At 42.3% G+C, this 17925-nt stretch overlaps 3 protein-coding genes across 3 annotated transcripts in view; 1 reads left to right on the forward strand and 2 right to left on the reverse strand.

Annotated features, from left to right (window-relative positions):
- The window catches only part of fat3b (FAT atypical cadherin 3b), a 46270-nt gene extending 35198 nt beyond the window's left edge, over positions 1 to 11072 (reverse strand). The window contains exons 1-3 of the mRNA XM_077020826.1: positions 10637 to 11072; positions 6521 to 9816; positions 1170 to 1487 (exon numbers count right to left, since the gene is read on the reverse strand). Coding sequence (XP_076876941.1) covers positions 1170 to 1487; positions 6521 to 9770 — 3568 coding nt within the window. The 5' untranslated portion in view covers positions 9771 to 9816; positions 10637 to 11072. The remainder of the gene's footprint in view (positions 1 to 1169; positions 1488 to 6520; positions 9817 to 10636) is intronic.
- Positions 11073 to 11165: 93 nt separating this feature from the next.
- Positions 11166 to 14411, forward strand: chordc1b (cysteine and histidine-rich domain (CHORD) containing 1b). Its single transcript, XM_077020100.1, has 11 exons — positions 11166 to 11375; positions 11798 to 11847; positions 11955 to 12011; positions 12113 to 12270; positions 12485 to 12585; positions 12732 to 12790; positions 12908 to 12978; positions 13093 to 13198; positions 13731 to 13850; positions 13961 to 14023; positions 14100 to 14411. Exons 1-11 carry the CDS (start codon positions 11312 to 11314, stop codon positions 14256 to 14258), a joined length of 1008 nt encoding a protein of 335 aa, XP_076876215.1. The 5' UTR covers positions 11166 to 11311; the 3' UTR covers positions 14259 to 14411.
- Positions 14412 to 14853: 442 nt separating this feature from the next.
- On the reverse strand, positions 14854 to 17573 carry kpna7 (karyopherin alpha 7 (importin alpha 8)). The gene is made up of 10 exons (XM_077020099.1): positions 17418 to 17573; positions 17195 to 17335; positions 17014 to 17099; positions 16664 to 16932; positions 16465 to 16547; positions 16107 to 16370; positions 15737 to 15970; positions 15436 to 15618; positions 15083 to 15229; positions 14854 to 14998 (listed from the first exon to the last, which is right to left on the reverse strand). The coding sequence occupies exons 1-10, from the start codon at positions 17481 to 17483 to the stop codon at positions 14909 to 14911; spliced, it is 1563 nt and encodes a 520-aa protein (XP_076876214.1). The 5' UTR covers positions 17484 to 17573; the 3' UTR covers positions 14854 to 14908.
- Positions 17574 to 17925: the final 352 nt, after the last annotated feature.

Raw genomic sequence — 17925 nt, forward strand, 5'->3', positions numbered from 1 at the left:
CCTGTAGGTGAGTATGTGTCTGTGTGTCAGACGAGTAGTTAGGAGTTGATCAGAGAATGTCCTGACACACAACGTGATTACTAGTCAGCCGGCGAAGGCGTGCAGAGGCTGTGGATCAATACCTGTTACCCCCCATCTCCGAGTGGACTTCCATTCACCACGTTCAACTTCCCAAGGAAGTAATGCACTTACAAGTACTTCACAGCAGGTAATAATATACAGCAGCCATTCTTGATATGACAACCAATGTGAAGGCTAATTCATTATCAAATATTAAAAAATTGTTTCACCACTTTGCAGTAAGAGTCTTGTTTTAATGGGCCTTTTAAACAGAATTATTCACTTAATCACTGGTGAAAAATATAGTTCATTAGCTTGAGCTATGGGCTTGATTTCCTAAATCCCAACTCTTTGCAGGTACAGAATAAGTAAACAGGCATGGGTCACATTTCGCATTGGTCATTCTAGGCTTCACCATACACCAGACTGTCTATGGCTGCGTAATATCTCCTGAATCTGAGAAATCATGGATACTTTGATGAATCGCAGCTAAACAGAAAGTCGACAGCATGCAGGCTGACGTGTTTGCACCACTGGATAGGTGGAGTAAATGAGGTGGCTCGCAGTAGACAGAACCAGTGGCTGCTTTGACGAATTCAGCCATTTATCTCTGCTTTAAGCATCCAGAATTCATCAAGCAGCCTGAATACATTCATTATCCAAAGCCCTAACCAGCTACTGCTACAGATGGTTGCCCATATTTTATTATAGCAACAGAATTTCACTTTACCATAAAATTCAGTTTGTCCTACGTATTATATAAATGTGTGTGATTATATATATATATATATATATATATATATATATATATATATATATATATATATATATATATATATATAGAGAGAGAGAGAGAGAGAGAGAGAGAGAGAGAATATATATATATATATATATATATATATATATATATATATATATATATATATATATATATATATATATTCTCTCTCTCTCTCTAGAGATATATATCTCTATCTATATATATATATATATATATATATATATATATATATATATATATATATATATATATATATATAGAGAGAGAGAGAGAGAGAGAGAGAGAGAGAGAGAGAGAGAGAGAGAGCGAGAGAGATAACATAAGTCACCTGTTTTGGAATTGATGGTGAAGAAGTTCTGTGGGTTTCCAGCCGTGATGCGGTACGTGAGACGGTCAGCAGAGGAAGTGACATCAGGGTCCTGTGCTTGGATCTGGACCACTGAGACCCCCCTGGGCGAGTTCTCCATGACGTATGGATGATATATAGGGTTAGTGGTCAAGGGAGCGTTATCGTTGACATCCTCCACCTGGATAAACACCTCAATCGAGGCAGACAGTGACACCACGCCTTGGTCGGTGGCACAAACAGTGAGCCAAAATGACTCCTGCAGCTCACAGTCCAGAACACTGCTGGTGGTGATCACTCCTGTCACAGAAGAACAGAGTATTCATCTCAACAATCAGCAGTTAAAGCGTCTGGGCAGTGTCAGACATACAATGGCACAGTACATTCTCAGCAGACTTGTTATCTGCTTCATTGTATTGTGACATTCTTTTCCCCTAACTGTTTCCATTTCCTTCAAACATATCAACAATTTACTTTAGAGAGCAAACTGAGGACTTTTGAATAATTAAAAGAAAATAGCATAACATGCGTCTTCTGTTTACAGATTGCCAAACCTTTGTTTACATTTAATCACATTTAAAGAGTACATCCTCCTGAATGCTTTTTAACAGCACTTTAGTTTGCATTCAAAATGTAAGATTTCTGTTATTGTTTTGGGGAGTATTAGCATGTAAAATGAAACAACACTCACGTTGGTGCCGCAGTACTGTCAAAGGGGGTCTGCCTTGTGGCACCCCACACCATTAACTGATTAGCTCACACTGTGTCAGGCTGTGTGTTTGCACGTCATGCTCATTATCCCTCACACCTATGAACAAGATTAGTCAAGCAGTCACGTTCCTCATGTTCCTCACGCTCCTCCTTCTGTTCTTTGTGAAGTCTTTATGATGTACTATGCATTTCTGAATACTCCTTCCTTCCTGTGTTCTTTCGTTTACTCTAGTTTCCAAGTTTGTGTTCTTTTTGGATTTGACCTTTTTGCTGTGTGTTTATCATTATGGATCTGCCTGCTCTAACCCGTCCTGCTCGTGTTCTAACCCTGCTGCCTGACCTGACTCCTGGATGAACCATAAGAAAGTATGAAATTGGATGCTACGTTTATTAAGAAACACTTTTTGTAAAACAAGCCGTTACAGCTGGCATAGGGTTTCATTACAAGTACTCTACTGGCTAGTACTAAAGTGAAATTTTGCTGAACTCTTTCTCTGGGGAAATTTACCAATCTACCCCGACAACAGAAAACAACCTCCAGCAGTGAGAAGAAAATTGCTCATTTTAACTCTTAACATCTGATTAGTACTCTCACTCTACTGCTGAGTTCATGCAAAGCATAAAAACTGAATAAAACTGGCAAATTCTAATAAATTGTAATAGGATGATTTAGGATAATCGATCACATTGAAAAGTGTATGCCTGCGCAAGAAATTTTATTTATTTATGTCAAACATTTGTTCTGAAGGGGTGATACTGTGCCAGAAATTCAAGTGCTGTATGAACAACTGTATGAACCCCTTCTGAAAGCGTTGGACAGTCCAAACTGATGTACTGAACATTGCACAGCCAGTCACGCTGCTGCGTTCAGAGGCGATCAGCTGGCACTGTTACTACACTTCCCTGCAGGGCCCCTGTGACCTTCAGGTCTTCAGCACAGAATGTCTAATCGTTCCTGACCAAAGTGCAGTCTCTGTGTTTCTGTGGTCGAGAGCCTTGGACATTGCCTGTGACACTAATTCACATAAATACAGTCGCAGCTGGGGTGGGTAAGCTGCTAACGTTGACCCAGTTCACAGCACCTGCACAATACGTCTGCTCAATCAGATGCCCATCCCCAAATTCCCACACTGTCCATACCCACACGCGTCCACACGCCTCCACATGCCTCCACACGCCTCCCCATGCCTCCCCACGCCTCCCCACTCCTCCCTACCCTTAGCCCAGGACATGGGCTTTGTGCTCAGGTAAAAAGTGCAGAGTCAGGCACAGCACGAGCAGAGAAACAACCCCCACTCCTGCACAGTAGTCACACACCACACTGCTAGACTGCCACTAAAAACCTAAGCACTAGGTGTGAACCAGAAGATATAAATACACACACATACATACACATAACCACACACTCACACCCACACCCACCCACACACACACACACACACACACACACACACACACTCACACTCACACTCACACCCACACACACACACACACACACACACACACACACACACACACACACACACACAGAGGAATGTGTGCAGAGAACACAAAAAAGGACAAAATTCAACAGTGACACATGAGGCTAACAACAGCGTAGCAAAAAGCGACATGTTGCAGGTCAGATCACACTAGGAACAGCAGTGATTGGCCATAACACCTTTAACAGACAGACGTTCTCAGTCCACTGGATTTGGAGATGGAAAGAGAACACTAACAAAAACCACCAAAAACCAATTATAACTTAACCAACTCAACCTGCCGCCTGCACTCAGCACTGGAGTATAGGTTCATCCCCTACTCATGTCTGTATTCTGTAATGTCCTGTATCCAGTAATCCTGTCTGTATCCTGTAATGTCCTGCAATACTGTAACTGAATGTCTCATCTTATTGTTTCTAAGTTACCTAAATATACTCACAACACCTAAGGTGGTTTAAAGTCAATTAACATTAACAAACAACCATCAGCTGATCATCTTGGTAATGCAGAGTTCATTGGATTATTCACCTAATTATATATTTTTAGAAAATGCCATTTAAACAAAAAATCAGCATGCACTACATTTATTTTAAAATATCCACATATTATAGAAATGTAATGTTTCTTAAAGCCGTTGTCAGCTAAATTAAATGTCATTCAGAGGCTGCGGCCTCCTCACAACCCAACTAACCAGGGCTCCCCAACTGAACACTATAACAACATAGCAATAAATGGACTTATACAGTTCTGCCTTTCATGACTTTTAATTAGCTTTGCTGGTGTGTTGCACTGGGCAACTGAAAAAATTTAAATTCCTCACCAATTACAGGTTGGGAAAGCTGAAATGTTCTGTTAAGCGCACACACACACACACACACACACACACACACACACACACACACACACACACACACACACACACACATACACATATATATCTGAAGATTTCACATAAGTAAATGAAAGTAAAATAGAGATATAAAAAATTTTACTGAATCACACAAAGTTTCCAGAGAAACAGGTCGATATGGTATATACATATATACACACACACACACACACACACACACACCACACACACACACACACACACACACACACACACACACAGAATGCATCCTGCATATTTACATTTTTTCTATTTGTTTGTTTATAAATAGTTATAGTAACTTATTTGCCTGCTATTTCCACAAACATCACATCACTATGAAATTTCTTTATTTTGTCACTTGATTATTACCAATTTGTTCTTCAGCATTTAATTTGCATTTCATCATGTTTATGTACACACTGAGAAAATGGAGGCTTTTGCAAATTTTAAGTGATGTTGAAATAATTTCACCCTTCATTTCAGCAAACACGATCAACAACTTCCTTTTAGCCTTCTTCACAATGTACAAGCGCTCGTCACAACAACAACACCTTATATATCCTAAAAAATCTTCTTTTTAGACTGCCATTCTATGCCAGATCAGCACCTCTGTTGGAACACTTTGCTCCAAATCCACATTTCAAATACACATCATTGCGAGACCTACAGCTGTCCAAACCGAATTATAATTGAGGTTCAAACATTCAGAAGGAGATTGCAGCTAGTGATAATGATTCTCTGCTCCCTTGGTTTCAGCAAAACATGAAACAGGTTCGATGAAATGAGGTTATTTTGATTCCCTCCATGAGGACGTGCAATGCTTATGGTCTTTCTGTATGAAAGATTTTGATATAGAGGCTTTAACCTGCCCCTGGAGTAAAAAGAGCCAGGGCTCACAGTTGAATTAGAGCTGAACCTTTTTCTCGGGAGCAATCTGAGTGAGAATGCGCTTTGATTTATTTCTCAAAGTCCCGGCGAGAATACCAATGGCTTCTCAAAGCAGGGATGCGGAGCACCCATAAGTCCTGTATAAATCCCCTCCATCTTTTCTGTTCATGGTGCCACTTGATCAGGAGGAGTTCCTTTGATTCCACACGTGTTTAATGAACAACATTTAATTCCCCTCTTTCCAAAGCTCACAAGCTGCACCTCTCTCCAGTGTTCACTGGTCATTCTGCCGCTTAGTGCAACAGCTAAACAGATACTTTTGGACAGATGTACAGTGGGTGACCACTGACACTGCCTTCCTCGTCTGACAGAGAGCAGCTGCTCGGCTGACAGAGATCAACTTTAAAGATAAATGAAACCCCTGGCATGTCTGCCTCGTCTCCCTTACAACTCACCCACGTCTGGCAACAGGGCATCAGATTCTCTGTAGAAAATCCATCTTCATCTACAGCTCTGACATGACCAGCCACGCTCACTGAAGCCTAAACCACTGTATGATTAACACACTCAACCTAATTAGTTGACACATGAATTCAGGACCTCACCCGTGTGCCACTGCGGTGTTCCGGTCATCAGATCAATAGTAATTAGGTGTAATTAATGGTCAGGTCGCTGCTCCTCATGTCAGACCAATAAATGTGGATCGTTTTTCCTTTCTTTTTTTTTTTTTACCCCCCTCCTCCCAAAACACCCACAGTATTCTGCTGAACCTGCATTCTACAGGGCAGATTAAACTTCACACAAACAGTTGCAAACACAAACTCAGAAAGCCACAAAGAAAGATCTTTTAAGAACACTTTTTCAAACAACACTCAGAATAAATCTTGCTGTCTAGGTTAATAGTCTCCCTGATATCTCACCGAGGCAGTTACATCTAATGAAGCTCAAATTTTCTGCCAAGACTAATAATACAACAACAAATTGCCTAATATTGAGCTGGTGAACTGTTGCTAGCACAGACAGATCGTCTTCTTATAACAAGATGAAAAAAGATGACGATTTAATCATGCTGGCTATACTTTGCTGTTAATGAACTCATGTGAAGCTGAAAATATGAACTCATGTGAAGCTGAACTTCCAACAGGACAACAATTTAATTGAGTGCCCATACACCAGTGCCTGTATCTATATTCTAGTTAAAAACGTGAATGGGGAATGCGTATAAGAATGCATAAAATATTGCTATTATCTGCTATATAATACAAATATTAGAACCAATCTATCATATTAGTTACTAATGGCCTACATCCTACATCATGCGAATGAAGCATGGGGTGTGCAGTCTTCACTTATGAGTTTGAAAGTAATGATTAAATACATACCGGTCTCTTCATCAACAGAAAACCAGCCAAGACCACTTCCAGATTTGATGGCGTATCTTATTACACCATCCCTGCCCTTGTCTTCATCTTTAGCCGTGACTTGAACTACACTTGTTCCTAGACGTGCATTCTCCAAGACTGTGGCTCGTATCGCAAATTCAGAGAAATATGGCTCGTTGAGATTTTCGTTAACATCGACCACGTCCACCTCCACGAAAGAGTAGGAGGAATGCTGGATGGTGTAGCCACAGTCCTCAGCAATGACAGAGAGGTTGTAGTACTGTTGCTTCTCAAAGTCCAGATCCTTGGTCAACCTGATGGCCCCAGTCTCCATATTAACTGCAAAAGTCCCATTGAAGTCATTGACCAGAGCGTATTTCACTCTCCCGCCTGCCCCAGAGTCAGGGTCTTGGGTTTGCAGCCAGGTGATGACAGTGCCGACAGGAAGATCCTCTAGAACACGACAGGTGTAGGCCTTGGGAATGAACATCGGAGGGCAGTCGTTTACATCCTCCAAATAAACTTTTAAGGTCGTCACTGAGGATTTTTGATTTCTCTCTGCCTTGTCTCTGGCTTCAACTTTGAGGGCAACATCTGGATTTGACTCTCTGTCTAGCTGACCAGAGACATACACCCACCCTGAGGCACTGTCAATGCTGAAGAGAGACGTGCCTGTCAACAAAGTGTAGGAGACTTCACCGTTCTGATCCAGGTCGTTGTCTGTGGCTGTGACCTGAATGACTGCTGTACCAATGCCTGTGTTCTCCGGCACTACGGCAGAGTAGCTCTCCATGGAGAACTGAGGACTATTATCATTCACATCTTCAATGTTAACAGTCAAAAACCTCCAGCTGGACCTTGGCGGGAGACCCATGTCATATATGGTTATATTTAGGAGGTACCGGTCTGACCTCTCACGGTCCAAAGGCTGATAAACATATATGTGACCACTTTCCATATGAATATTGAAACAGCTGTCAGTATTTCCATCCGATATAACATGGAGAATGTGACCATTAAAACCTGGGTCACCATCATTGGCGTTTACTTTAATGACAGTTGACCCCACAGGTAGATCTTCACTAACTAGTATGTCAGAGGGAAATGATTCAAACTGAGGGGTGTGTCTGTTGACAGAATACAGGTCAGTGTAATCCTCTTCAGGCTTTGATTTGCCAATGGCACTGGCTTTGTTAAGAAGTTTTTCAGCTAATGTTTGAGCAACTTTCGTGTCTTTACAGTTAAAATTCTTCAAGGGTGATCCTTCTCTCACAAGTGTTACATTGACAAAGGTGGGCTCAGAGAAAATCTCTCCATCTGTCGCTGCAATTTTCAAGCTGAACAGTACATTTTCAAGATTAACTCCTGAAAGAGACCTCCTCAGTGACAACATCCCAGAGTCTGGATTAAGATTAAAGAGGTCCTGTTCATTTCCACTCAATATCTTATATTTCACTAACCCAAACTCATCTATATCAATGGCAGACATAGTGATTATCGTCTGCCCTATGGGAAAATCACGAGCAATTGTTCCCTTACACGACACACGTTCAAAATGAGGCGGGTTGTCATTCACATTTAGAATTCGCACTGTAACATTTACTTCACTCTCTCGTCGATAAGGAGAGCCCCAGTCAGACGCCCGGACAAAGAAAACATACGTGTCTGCAGATGACTCAAAATCCAGCTCCTTGGTTGTCTTAAGTTCCCCGGTGTTCTGGTCAATTGTGAAGGGCAGAGGCTGAAGGCTTGTTATACTGAATGATATGCATCCATTTTCCCCTTTGTCGTCATCCACGGCTGATATCATAAGAATAACAGTGCCGCTCGGAGCACCTTCACTGACGGTAGACTGGTAGGATGCTTGAGTAAATGTTGGGACATTATCATTAGCATCCTCCACGGTGATTTGCACTGTGACTCTCAGACCACTCACAGCCTCTGTCACCTCTAGTTCACAAAGCTGTTGATCCAGCTTGGTCAGCTGTCTGGCTGTCGAGATGACACCAGTAAAACTGTTAATGTTGAAGTAAATGGAATCTGAGGTCAGGCTTAAGCCGTAACTGACAGACCGTGGCTTGGGAGAAATTGTAACAGCCTCTATGATGGTCCCAGGAGGAGCTATCTCATTAACTGAAGCTTTGTAAATGTCTTTCTCAAATCTTGCCTGTACAGGCGGTGGCTTTTTAATGAGAAGATGAAGTACCTGAGTATTTGAAAACCTTGGAGGTATACCTCTGTCTTTAGCCTGGAACGTGAGATTCCACCCGTTTGGAAATTGATTCCAGTCAATAGGTTCTGATGTTTTTAGCATGTATTCATTGACAAGTGGTGCTCTGTTCAAAACAAACTGTTCCAGTGGGTCACCTGCGATTATTGAAACCCACTCTATCTGTCCGCTCGGCCCTTCGTCCAGATCTTCCACTGTGACCACAGCGTACACCGGCTCTTTATCTGACAAAGATGGAATAAGTGCCATTGCATTCAGTGTGGGTGAATATTCATTAACACGTGTAATGGTGATTAATACTTTTGCTGTACTGCTTACACCATTGTTCCCATAAACTCTCTTTCCACGGTCAGTTGCCAGCACCTCCAGGTCAAATTTTTTATTCTCATCTGCGTTGAGTTTGTCTGTGAGAGATATAACCCCACTTGTTGGATGCACACCAAAACATTCCACTAATTCCCTAAAGAAATAATAGAATTCACCATTGGAGCCTATGTCAGCATCGGTGGCAGTGACCTGCACAATACTTGCTCCCGATGGCGTGCTCTCAGGTACCGTGATGGTATAGCTGGTGGGTGAGAATAAAGGTCGAAGGTCATTCATGTCCATGATTTGCACATTTACTGTAGCAGATGCTTCCAGTCCGTCGTCAGTCACAGCTTTTACGCTTAATGTATAATTGTCCCGTACTTCACGGTTCAAAGTGGCAGAGTCTCTGCTGTTTGTGCGTATGCGTAGAAAACAGAAGTCTCCCAGGAGAAACTCCTCCGCCTGGAACAGCCCCTCATCATTCCCAGACTCAATAGAGAATCTGATATCCCAGGAGCTGGACCGTGTTAGAACGATACCCATTTTGCCCTCATTCCTAACATAGGACCGAACAGGAGAGTTCTCGTAAATAGTGGCATTGTAGATGGAGCTAGTGAACTGAAATAGTGAGGGTCCAGGCACCTGAAGCTGCCCCCAACAGGTGATCAGGGGAAGGAGGAAGAGGGAGAAGCTGAGAAGATGTGTGTCCATACTGACCCCAGGAACCCGCTTATAGCCAAGTCATCATCCAGTAGACCTGGAAATACCACATTATATGCTTTAATATACGAACATACAAGGTGATCAGTTCACAAATGCATTTAAGATGGATTCCCATATAGCAACTTGGCTCATGCTGATCTTTCACCCAGCTCACTTATTGCCATAGAATGACAGAAATTACGTCTTCATCTGGGGGCAGGAACACAGCACAGGTTGCTTTTGGGGCAAGTGGTGTCCCACAGCACTCTTTCCATTACCATAACTGAGCTGTAAATAGCTGTTAATGGACCAGATTTGGCCCAGATTCATCTGCTGTTTGGAATCTTTGAAATTAACTTCTAACATACAAATTCATGAGTTTTGAAGAGAGTAAATAAAATAAGACTTTGATCACAAGGGTAGGGTAATCAAAATGTTTGACTTTATAATTCTACAAATATAAAAGTAACCTCACAGTGGAAAATACACTCAAAACATAAACTAATGACAGCAACTCGGCAGAAATAAGGAATACGAAAATGTTAATTACACAATACATAAACTATTTATTGTATAGGTTTATTTGACTTTTAATGCATATAAGCTCAACGACGTCCCATATTAAAAGTGTTAACATAGTTAAAGCCTCTTCACTAGAATTGTTTTTTTTTTATTTTGCGTTCTTACTTAAAACACGAGCACCATCCACCATTCAAAGCTGTCTCGCTTTTCGCTTTTCGTGCACTAATCAAGGGGAACTTTCAGCATCTCTGTAGCGCTTGAGCTCAGAATCAAACAGATGCTATTACAAACTAAACCCACCCCGTTTATTCATAACTGGAACAAAGTAAACATGTCTAGAAGAGATACCTTACCTCCAGGTGAGAGAAAGAAAAGAATCCAGAACCGTAAAGCAAAACTGAACCGTTTTGTACATGCTCCACACACTCTGGGTACCGACTGTGCCTCCAGCCACTGTTGACTAAGCGCCGCATGCCGCTCACGAGTCAACATGAATGCGCCAACGAGACTGGCGTTGTGCTGATGGCGTTTCAGCAACAAATATCACGCTTTAATATAGGCGTAAACGCTCCTGAGAAGAACACGGCAGAAGGATGCAATAGTATTTATCTTACGTTAATGTTATCTGTAGCGTGCATATTTTGTTATTTTTTATGTTTATGAAAAGTTAATATTGTGAAGCGGTCCTTCTCAGTTGTGAGTGCTGTCACGTTTTGTCGATAATGCCTCATGCTGTTTAATGGACAATATGCGCTTAACCACTGCTCTTTATATATATACTGTACACTGAAGAAACAACCCGGCGTCAAAAAATTATTCCAGTAATGGGATAGTCTAGAAAAAAGGGGGCGGGCCGATTGTTTACGAACATTCACGGAACTCAACGAACGATTCCGGAAGAGGAAAGCAGGGACCGTCTTGTAGCTAGTCAGAGAGGTTAGCTGGGAAGCTAACCTAGCTACATCTGTCGAGCAAGCTCGGCGTTCAGTCGGACGACGTAAGGTGTATTGATAGCCATAGCTATAAAAATGTCTGTACTTTGTTATAATAAAGGTTGTGGGCAGCGCTTTGACCCCGAGAAGAATTCTGATGGTGAGTCAGTCGGCTAGCTAGCTAGCTAGTCCTTATGCTTATAGTTAGATAATACCATCAAACGATATACTGGTCGCTCTCAAACCAGAAAACTAGATAATTTTGTGGTTAACATGTATTAGTTAGTTAGTCGAGTACCAGGCAGGTAGCACGAATGTAATAGTCTTTTTCTAAAAATGCCTACGTGGGTTGCCAGGTCCATCGTTCAAGCGAGATAACTAGCTAGTTAACTTGGTGATTAACTTCATGCCACTTCACTGTTGGTTGGCACAACCCGGTGAATACGCTAGCTAGCCAGTCATACGTGTAGCTAACTGGTTAGTTAGAACAAGTTGTCCTCTAAACAGATAGTTTGTACTAGCTGGCCAGTTACATGTCTCCTGCCTGGCTTTAACTAACGACTGATTACTCTCTTTTCAAAGATGCGTGTACGCATCATCCTGGAGTCCCAGTTTTCCATGATGCACTGAAGGTAGTTTTTGTAACTGGTGTTTATGTACTTATTTATTTAATATATGGGGGCATGTTGCCTTTACAGTGCCTTTTTTATAGACATGCTGTTTTGTCCTTTCTCACTAGGGTTGGTCCTGCTGTAAGAGACGAACAACTGATTTTTCAGATTTCCTAAGTATTGCTGTGAGTATAACTTGCACTCATTTGGAATGAGAAAATAATGTTTTAAAACATTGTCTTTGAAGACAAATTCTGAAAGTTGGTGCCCCATGTTTCTTAATCAGGGTTGCACAAAGGGACCTCATAACCAAGAGAAGCCACCTGAACCTGTGAAACCTGAGGTGAAGACATCTGGAGAAAAGAAGGATATCGATGGTCTTAAACCAAAGTTTGAGTCTATTATCCAGGCGCCAAAACCCGTTGAATCTATTCAGCGGCCAAGGTAAAAATAGTTTCCCATGCTTTAATTACAGGTGGAGTAAAATACTTTAAACTTAAAAGTTTAAATCAGACTGTGCTGGTCATAGTGGAGATCACCTGTGTGTAGTGGTACTGTGAGGGTGCTTTGGGAAGAGGTTGTTCTGAAGTTGAAATTCAAGGGTTGCATGTTTGTTAGTACAAGCGTATGACACAAACTCATTTTGTTCTCCATGCAGTGCCGATGAACCATTTTCAAGGTTACAGAAAAAAGTCTCTGCTTCACTCAAACAGGCTTTAGAAAAGCTCAAATTGTCTGACAATGCACCTGATGGAAATGGTGAGATGATTTTTTTTATAGCCTGCAACCACATCTCCCCACGCCACCCAGCACCTCAGAGTTAAGGGGCGTGTGTGTCACGCACACACACACGAAACATTTCCTGCCATTCATGCCTTAGTAAACAACATTGATTCTTTTTACAGAGGATGAAGGAGATGACATAAAAGTTGGAACATCTTGTAAGAACAGAGGCTGCACTAAGGTACTGTGTCCAGTGGGTGAACTTTCTCCACATCAACTGTTTTGCTCTTTTCTGAACTGACAGTAAATTTAAATCTGATTCATTCTGTAACTTTGTTTTGACCGTTCCATTTCCCAGACCTTCTGTGGACCAGAGAGCAATGAAGAAGTTTGCTTGTATCATGTTGGTTTCCCAATATTCCATGAGGGGTAAAACAGTTTTTCAGTATCTTCAAGATTGTGTTGGTCAAGATCAGAAATACTCTGGAGGCATTCGTATTTTATGGTTTTAATGTTTTATAATTTTTTTTGTCAACCCCTAAGAATGAAATACTGGAGCTGCTGCAGAAGGAAAACGTCAGACTTTGACACCTTCCTGTCTCAGGAAGGCTGCTCCAAGGGGACCCATCTGTGGCGTAAGGAGGACACGGTGTGTGTGTGTCCATCTGGAGTAATGTCTTTTAGTGCTGCAATGAGGCTGCTTGCTTTTGTGTTTGGTTTGGCCTGGCCTGTAGTTAACTCCAGTTACCCTTCAATGGACTGTCATGAGTTCTGATTAGTGCTGTCAATTCCAGGTGCCGCGATTAAAAGTCCTCACCAGGATTTTGCTCAGGCTTCCTGGATTGTGTTGATTCCACTAATTTTACCTGGATTGCTAATTAGAAAATCTAGCGGCACCTGGAATTGACAGCACTAGTTCTGATGCATATTACTTTTATATTTAGTTGTATGTGTGGGGATTTATTATTTCATGCTTCACTTTCAACAAGATCAGTAGTGTTTACATGGTACCAGAAGTTTTCAGTTGAGTGCACAAATATATATATAATAAAGACTAATTAAATAATGTACAATAAAAATGATGGACTTGTCCAAATTAAGCTTTTGAAATTGGTGCCTCATGCAAATTTTATTTTTAGTGGTATGATCCTAATGCAAATGTGGCCAAAATGTGTGTGCAGGGTAATAAGGTGGTTCCTTGCAGATCTGATTGGCACCAGACTGGAAGTCAGGTCACCATAACTGTTTATGCCAAAAACTCCATTCCTGAGCTGAGCTACGTAGAAGGCAACAGTACCATGGTATGCTGTGACCCCTATACACAGTTAAACATCCTATACAGATGTCATAGTGTGGTTACCAAAAGTACCAGTCCTCATTACATTCATCCTCAAACAAATCCCTCTTTCAGCTGGATATCCATGTAATATTTGATGGAGATAAGGAGTTTGCACAGAAAATCATCCTGTGGGGTGTAAGTAATCTAAAATTAATGGTTGACCTGTTGTAATAAGTATGCATTAGTTTGATATTTGGTTTTCCTGTCATAGGTCGTCGACACAAGTAAAAGCATGGTTAACATGATGGCAGCCAAGATTGAGATTGTATTGAAGAAGGCAGAGCCAATGTCCTGGGCCAGGCTGGACTTTCCACCTGTGGTGGCTTCACCTGAAGAGCAAGAAAAGAAGAGTGAGAGCGATGAAGACTAGACGAGGGTGCTGCACGTGGAGTACTGTATGAAGACTTCAACCTGACCCTTTGACAAGACTTGATGCATGACTTTCTGTAAAACTGTGTCCTTATTTCACTGTAATTTACATGACCCTCCCATTCCAAAGAATACATAAAAATGACTAATAGTATTTGGTTGCTCGTGCCTCTCCTACTTCAATCAAAATTCAGTGCCATTCACTGCTTGAGAGTTTGTATTTCAAAGTACAGGGCTGGTGCCATTCAAGTACTGGCAGCTCTGGCTATGAAGAGATTGTACATGGTTTTAACCAGTGACCACTCACCCCATACCACAGCCTTGAGATTCTAGGTTCAAGTCTGATGCAGTAATCAGACTTTCAGCTACTAAATCACCACATGTTCTGTCAATCAGCCCCATCTTTAAAGTTTATCAATGAACTTTGAGCCAGCTGAAAGTCACTCCTACCCTTGACCCAATTCAGGACATTGAGGTAATGCTGATGGCACAAGTACAATTAATCCCTCCCTTCCCCTTTGATCCGTGGAGTTGATGGCGTGTTGCCCAAAGATGGGGAGGGTTGGTTGGGAGGAAAAAGCCACATGACAACACAATTATCCTGCAAAAATTTATTTTATTTATTTCATACAAAAGGCATAAAAAGCTTTATCAAAAGTTAAATCTCTTCTGAACACCAGCAGGGCCAAAAACAAAGTCTGTTTCAGTGGCTTGGGTCTTGAGACATTCATCTTCACCATCCTAAAGTTCAGAGGGGGGGGGGACCAAATTGTACATCAATGAGCCAATTAAACCAAAACTGCCAAATATGTCAGCTGAACCCACCTCACTGAAGTACTTGTCTATGAGTCCTTGAGCAGCACGATAAACAGCATTGTTTTCATGGTTCTGGAGGAGCTCAATGCGATCCAGACCACCCAGCTCCTCAACCAGGAGACAAAGCTTTCCGACCTCTCCTAGCTTCTCAGCAGCCTAACATAGCCCAAAGCAGCAGACATCTTGGATTCAATTTGCATGATATTCCTAGGCTGCACAGTTGGTATATGGCCATTAGTAAGGAAAGTTTATATAGCATATTTCATATATACCAACAATTGAAAATTAATGTTAGACATTCAGTACCAGAGTTCAACTTGAGAACCCCAGTGCAAGGCCTTATGCAAATATAGCATTCTTACCAAGAAAATGTTATTGATGGCATCCAGGATGACCAGGACAGTCTTCGCATCTTTGACATGCAGCAAGTTCAAGATGGCCTCCAGGCCACCACACCTGACAAGCTGCACCACCTGCTCCACCGTGCCACCACTGGTGTAGTTGGTGATTGCCCACACTGCTTCTCGTTGGGCTTTAAAGTCTCCCTGAAATTATATCCAGTAGTGTCAAGCCAGAGCAGCTACACAGGGTCAGACCCGATAACATGAAGTCAACAGCAACCCAATGAGATGCTAGACTTGGGACGTTTGTTTTTCCACTTACGTTCTTCAGGAGCTCTACAAGGGGAGGCAGTAGACCACATGTGATGAGTTGCTGGATCTGCTGGCATGGTCCCGCAGCAATGTTGGACACGGCCCAGGCTGCCTCCTTCTGCACGCTGGGTTTAGGGTGCCGCATCAGCTTGGGGAGAGCATCCAGTACACCTGCGTCAATGGCCATCTGGGTCTGCAGGTCGGAACCACTCACAATGTTGCCAATGGAGCGTAGCGCTGGAGTCTGGTTTAAACAAAACAAAAAAGGCAAATCACAACCAAAATGACAGACTTCTCAAAGCAGTTCTACAAGGCAGCATATCCTGCGACGTCCCTAGAAATCAAATCCTGGAACACATGCAAAAGAACTCTTCACTTGCCACCACCGCAAGGTCCTCAAAGCCCAGAAGCTCCACCAGCCGTGGTAGCACTCCAGTCTTGACCACAATTTCAATCCGCTCATTGGGCCCATCTGTGAGGTAGGAGATGGCCCAACTTGCATCGGACAGGACAGATTTGTCATTGTGGTGAAGCAGCTGTATAATGGAGGGCAGCATCTGCTGGACAGCCAAGAAGCGGGGAAAAGGATTCTTGTTCCTACACAGGTTTGAGAGCGTCCACGTTAGGTTGCGGAGGTAGCCCACCTGAAGAGAACATAAGGCCATTTCTCAACCTCTGTGCTTAAGTATTCCACTGGTAGAAGGTATAGAGATTATGGAAAAGTAGAAACTGGATTACCGGGGCATCTGGAGTTAGACGGGCTAGTAAAGCAGGGATCACGTTGCATTCAATAAGTGCATCTCGATATGATGGGCCATCACCTGAGGGCAGAAACATGCATAGAGTCAACACGAGTCTTGAAAAGGGCCAGCACCAAGTTATTTAATTAACTAACAGTTCATGACCTTTCAGGCAATCAACTGACTCAACAGGTTACCTGCAATGTTTCCCAGGGCCCAGACAGCCTGTTCACTGATGTTGAGCATAGGGGATGCCAGCAAGGCGACAAATGCAGGAATGGCTCCATGTTCAACCACCTGCTGCGTGTGCCATGAGGTGCCTGATGCCACATTGGTGAGGGACCAGGCAGCCTCAAACTGCAGAGAGGGGTCATCATTCCTACCCAGGAACTCCACAAAGCGAGCCAACAGCCCTGCCTCCACAACCTGCTTCAGTGGAGGGTTCCTTTCCCTAGAAAGTAGCTTCCTATAGGGACAGAGCAGGACTATGAAAATGGTTGTGTTTCAAGACAAGGATTCATAAAATCTGCATGCATAACTGCAGTACCTGGCTGTTAGACACCCTTGTAGCTGGTTCTCTGGGCAGTCGCTATTAACATTTGCAATGATCTCTTGAATTGTTGCAGATATCGCCTGTTAGTGGAGTACATCAATAAAGAAACAATACTGAGGAGTAGTACAGGAATGCACTGCTGGTCATCGCATAATCGGACGAATGGGCATCCAACCGTTTGATCGTCAGTGTTGTACTCTGGCGACAGAGGCTCTTCGTCAGGCCGAGATGAAATGTTCCTCTTCTTCATAATACTTTCCACCCTCTGCGCTTTACGAAGTTCAACGCACTCGGCAACTCTGCGTTCGCGCATTTTCTTGAAAAGCGAAGAACAATGACCTAACTAGATATTCCACGTGAACGGATGGACTCAACTGACATGACGTTATGAAACTTACCGTCGGTTCTTTGCCTTTGTTTTTGAATTTGGACATGCGCTTATCGGTTACATTTTCAGTGGGCATTCTGAATATTAACGTGTGTGTGCCTCAAATTGTGTAAAAACTTCGAATCCTATTTCCAGATACAAAGCTACAGCTCCCTGTCGAAAATATTTAACTGTTAAGCTAAATTATAATCAGGTGCCTCTAATCGCCAGCAACGGCGTGTCAAATCCTCAAACGGAAATCAAGTTTAGTCGTACAACGTTCCGGTAGATACTCTACAGAGCAGTATTGTCTACTTGTCTATATAACTGAATGTGTTACTCCCATAACGCCATGAATTCAACCTTCTGAGATATTAATAAGTGTTGTTTTAAACCATTAATTCTTATTGTATAAAATGTTCTTGGACTATATACAACAAGTATAAGTAGCACAATTTTTCAGCAACTTTATTAGAAGCATTATTATAGGCTAATAATTGGACTCGACAGCCCATGCCATGTTTGTATTGGCCATTGAA

This window comes from Brachyhypopomus gauderio, chromosome 10, assembly GCF_052324685.1.
Source record: "Brachyhypopomus gauderio isolate BG-103 chromosome 10, BGAUD_0.2, whole genome shotgun sequence".
Taxonomy (NCBI): Eukaryota; Metazoa; Chordata; class Actinopteri; order Gymnotiformes; family Hypopomidae; genus Brachyhypopomus; species Brachyhypopomus gauderio.